This window comes from Tupaia chinensis, unplaced genomic scaffold (assembly GCF_000334495.1).
Source record: "Tupaia chinensis unplaced genomic scaffold, TupChi_1.0 Scaffold139757_1, whole genome shotgun sequence".
NCBI lineage: Eukaryota > Metazoa > Chordata > Mammalia > Scandentia > Tupaiidae > Tupaia > Tupaia belangeri.
Window position 1 is genome coordinate 1,679,700 of NW_006199637.1, and position 5,394 is coordinate 1,685,093.

The following is a 5,394-nucleotide window of genomic DNA, read 5'->3' on the forward strand; positions in this document are numbered from 1 at the left end:
ACAGGAGTCCTCTTGGTCTGTCTGTTACCAGGCTCCTTCTCGTTCCTGCCCACACCTGCCTTCTCTGCTGTTACACAGGCATTTCTTCGAGATCACTCCGGAATGTCCCTTTGCCTTTTCTATGAAGTACAAGGAGGAGCAGGCTGGAAAGTCTTACACAAGCCTTACGATGGAAAAATTTCTCTTTTACGTAAAACAATGGTTATTTTTCAGTAATGTGATTTTTTTTTAATTTCAAATAGTGGGGGGAAACACCATTAAGAGACAATGGCACGGGCTATTTTAACTTTTTATTAAGGGCTATAAAAATATCCAGAAACATAAATAAATGTGAAGCAATATCTGTCCTAATATGAAGAACTTTCTTTCACTGCATTGTTTTCCTTCACAATGGTCTTCGAATCACAGGAGGCAGTGATTCCGTGCCATTTCCTCTGCTTTCATTACACGCTGCAGGATTTCTGAATCAATATCCCCACCCTTGGTCTTCTCATTTATAAATCAATTTCATTTTCCACCCATTGTTCAGAGGGAGCGTATTTTTCTTTGTTCCACGAAAAGGACTTTTTTGTTCACTGTAGAGGGAGAAAAAAGCATCATAGATGAAAACTAAAACGTGACATCACCATTTGTATTACAAATATATATCAGCCCATGAGCCCTCTCCTGTTTATTTTACTATTCCTCTGACATAAAAATAAAGCTGATTTGCAAACTTAGTTCCTCAATGCCAGAGGCCACAGAAGATCGGAAAAAGACTTCCCCTGTTTTCTTAAGGGAAAATGTCACCACCCAATCAGTGGCATCCTTGGTATCCCACAAACTCACATGTCAAGCAATGTTAAATATTCACATTTAAAAAGAAATTCGGGGCAAAAATGAAAAACACCCTCTTCACTCAGTTAATGTTCACTCTTGTAGGAGGCAAAAGCAAGGACAGATCTGGACTCCAGAAAAATAAGAACTGAGCAGACCATGGAAAAGACTGAAAGAGCACAGGGTATACCTCTACTTTCCAGACGTGGTTGAATACACCCAAATTTGAACTTTTGGGCTTGGTGACAGAATTATTACAATCCAAATGTCATCACTGTAAATATTACAGAGCGCAGTTTTCTGGGGAAAAACCAAAGTGCTACCTGTCTTGATAAATGATTGGTGACTAGATGCTGGGTGATAAGGCTTCCACAGTTCCTCTAATGCCCTATAGCACTGTCTCACACACAGGTGCACACACGCACAGATTCCTCTTTGCCAAAAACAAAAACAATGCATCAAAGGAAGATCCAGGAACTCAAAAGACTGCAACATAACTCCTCCTCACTTGTCCCATTGTATAGAGATGTAAGCTTTGTTTTTTCCTGTTCTTCTACAATCAATATGGATGCTCAGCATATGAGATTCCCAAACTGTGACTAAGAATTAGATAGGGAGCTTATTTAAAACACATTCCCTCCTTACCTCCACCCTATCCTAATTCTGGTTTAGTAGAGCTACATTTTGTAAAACTCCTCAGGCAATTCTGATGGGCAACTGGATTTAAAAAACTATTAACTAGTTGACAGAAATTTTTAATTCATAAAAATATATATATGTGCCTTATACATAAAGGATATTTTTAACATATTTCAATTCATCTATAAATGTAAATAGAACTAACCCTCCTAAGACTCCAAGGAGAACTACAAAGCATTGTAAGATGCTTTGGTACAGAACCAAAAGTTTCCCATAAAACACTGAGCACTATTTCCATGTTTTTCTACATGTATGTTAAAAAAAATGGGTAAAAAAGCAAATTTGTCTCACTGATAGGCAATCAGTGATTGCACATCACTAATCTGAAAATCCAAAATGCTCCAAAACCCAAAACTTAAGCACCAGTATGATGCCACAAGTGGAAAAATTCCATACCTGACCTCATGTCAAAAGGCTGCAATAGAAAAATATTGTAAAAAATTACCTTCTGCCTATATATCAGTGTACACTTACATATCAACTTATATATGAAACATAAATGAATTTTGTGTTTAAACTAGCTCCCGCCTCCAAGATACTATGCATATGAAAATATTCCAAAAGCTGGAAAAAAAATCTGAAAGTTCAAACATTTCTAATCCAATGCATTCTGGATAAAGGGATACTTAACCTGTATTTAAATGACTCTGACCAGGAGAAACTGATTTATTCAGGAAAATTCTTTTATTCATTTACTGCATTCATTTCTTTAATTCAAAGAACAAATATTAAGTCCACAGAATTGTGCCAGGCAATGTGGAGTTCACAAAGGGTAAGAAGAGCCCCAACATTTGTGTATGTATCCAAGATCCCAGGAAGAGAATGGAGAAGGGAATGCAGCATGGCCATCCTCCTCCTCTCCCATATTCCCCACCAAGAGTGATTTCTCATTTTCCCTCTCACTGTCTTTGTCTCTCTCTCTCTCCAATTAGCACATGCACCTTAAAGCAAAAACCTCTTTTTAAAAAAAGAGAAAAAAAGTCCCGGGACCAGCAGTTGCCACAATGGCTATGTTGCTGGACTCCCATAGTTGATCGTGGTTCAAGTCCCGGACCTGGTGGCTTAAACTCATGCTGGTGCTTGTGGATGCGTGCCCAAAATCCTGAGGAGAATGGAGAAGGGATTGCAGCGTGGCCATCCCCCTGAGGGGTGATTTCTGTCTCTCTGTCTCTGTCTGTCTGTCTGTCCAGCAAAAGCATGCACCTCAAAGCAAAAATCTGTTAAAAAAAATAATGATGCATTTTTGCATACAAAAACAACTTTTCTGATGATCCAATACACCAATACAAATAAATATATCATGAGATGCCTATATTAATGTCCAATAAACCCCACAGGAACCCACAGATCAAAGAGGGCGGGAATAATGACAGAGGCCTCACAGACAGGGTTAAGTTTGGCCTCTGAGGAAGGAGCATCATTTTGATGAATTAAAACAGGAATGGGTATCACAAATGACAATGAGGTTCCATGGCCTTGAATGCTATGTTCATCATATAAAATTTTTTAAGTTTTTCTTTTTTTTTTTTAAATAAAAGATTTAGGAAGATTAGGTTGGCAGCATGTATCAGAAAGAAAAGGAACCCAGAGAGTGAGGCAGGCTGGGTTCAAACCTGGGCTCCACCAATCACCAACTGTGAGTCCTTCGGCAAATTTCTCAAAATACTCTATGTACCCTCAGTCTTCTTCCCTGCAGGAGCAGTAACCAACTACATCTCCCTCACAGGGCTGTTGCCAGACAGAGAGCACTTGGTACGTATCAGTTGAGTTGAAATGACACACTGCTACCCACAATCATAAATATAAATTAATTTTCTGTCAAAATATTTACTGCTTAATTCATAGAAGAATGAATCTGTCAAGTCGTTTCTCTACATCTAACCAAAACCTATTCTGTTTCAATTAAAGTCTATATTGTCTTGTTTAGTCATCCAAGGAATTAAAACTGACAAGTTCTCATTCTCTTTATGATGAATCTTCATATACTTAACAAAGTCTAATAAGTTTCTGCCTCAGCCTTTAATCCTTCCTCCTTGGAAATTTAACATCTAGTTTTCTATTAGGTTGTCAGGAAAGTCCTGACATATTTTTCTGTGTTTTCCTATGCAAAAATGTGTCATGCCTTTCCCAACAACCCAGTATAAGGAAAGAGTCTGAAGGACAGAGGCACTGGTTCTTGCCATAAAGTGTTCGATGAAATGCTCTGAGTGAGTATTTATTTTTGGCGTTTCTTTAACTGATTTCCTCTGTAAAGCAGACTAACAAAACGTGATACCCAAACAATTTACTCATTGCAGTAAAAAGGCTAGTAGGTAGCACAGAGGTTAAGGCACTGGACCCCACATGGCTGGCTGTACAGTTCAACTCCCAGATCCACCAACTTGAAAATCACACTAGACATGTTCATGTGCATGCCTGAAATCCCAAGAGACAGGTGGAAAAGGGATTGTGGCATGGCCATCCCCCAGGAGGGTGATTTCTCACTTTCCTCTGTCACTCTCTCTGGCAAATGCACCTATCCTACAGTAAAAACTTTCGGGGGGGGGGGGGCAATAAAAAACTGCCAAGCTATTGAGTACTCTGGGCCATGGGGCAAGCCCCGAGGCAAACATCTTCATCACAAAAATCTGTAGGGCATTCAGTATATGTATAGGAAGTTGGGCAGTCTGCCATCCCAGGATGTTCTTTTCTTTAGAAAAGACTTAAGTTGTGCTAGCAAGGCTCAGACCATTTCTTATTAGAACAGTTCTACTTGTATGTTTAAAATTTACAAATCAATCTTTTTTCTCACTTTGAACTTATGATCAGAACTGTTTATGGTTGTATCTTATTTCAATCGCAAAATCAATCTGACAAATAAATTCCAAGTTACCTCCACACTAAGGATGAAAATTCCAAAGTCTTCACATTTAAAATATCATTGGCTAGGACCAGAAGATGGCATAATGGCTACACCACTGGACTCCCATGTAATTAACAGTGGTTCAATTCCTGGACCCAGTGGCTTAAACTCATGCCAGGCACATGTGCATGTGTGCCCAAGATCCCAAAAGGAGAATGGAGGAAAAGGGATTGCGGCGTGGCCATGTCCCCTGGGGGGTGATTTCTCGCTTTTTTCGCTTTCTGTCTTTGTCTCTCTGGTGAGCACATGTGCCCTATAACAAAAAAAAAAAAAAAAAAAAAAAAAAACCATTGGTGGTTATTCAATGTTTACTACTGTACAAGTTTCTAAATTTTAAAGAAGTTATAAAATGGTAGAAAAACACTTTCCATTTCACAAAGAAGTCAAAGGAAAGAAAAATGCACTGATCAAATATCCAACTTTATCATTCTAATAATTTATCTACCATATAAAGGATCATCCCAAAATTTAGTTTCCTAATTAACAGGTACAAACTAAGAATTTCCTTTTTTTCTTTTTGAAAGATCTTTGCTATAGGGTATGTGCACTCGTCAGAGAGACAGAAAGCAAGAAATCACTCCCCTAAGGCGGATGGCTACACTGCAGTCCCTTCTCCTCAATCCTCCTCTTGGGATTTTTGGGCGCACACACACCTCTGGCATAATTTAAATCACTGGGTCAAGGACTTGAAAGTCCGTAACTCAAACCATGGTTGACTACATGGGAGTCCAGCAATGTAACCATTACTCCATCTGTTGGTCCCTAGAATTTCCATTATAACAAATGACCAGAACTTTGAATGCCATAAAAACAACAGGGACAGGGGCTGGCAGGTGGAATGGTGGTTGAGGGCACTGGACTCCCACATGGCCAACTGTGGCTCAAGTCCCAGACCTGGCAGCTTGTTTCCTCTCTTTCTGTCCCTCTCTGGTCGAATTAAAATAAAGTTAAATAAAATTCTTTTTTTTTTTTTTTTT

At 39.0% G+C, this 5,394-nt stretch overlaps 1 protein-coding gene across 1 annotated transcript in view; it reads right to left on the minus strand.

Annotated features, from left to right (window-relative positions):
* Window positions 1–272: 272 nt before the first annotated feature.
* MRPL33 (mitochondrial ribosomal protein L33) overlaps window positions 273–5,394 on the minus strand; it is a 9,018-nt gene continuing 3,896 nt past the window's right edge. Inside the window, exon 4 of the mRNA XM_006162135.3 lies at window positions 273–575. Within this exon, the coding sequence (XP_006162197.1) occupies window positions 526–575 (50 nt within the window). The 3' untranslated portion in view covers window positions 273–525. The remainder of the gene's footprint in view (window positions 576–5,394) is intronic.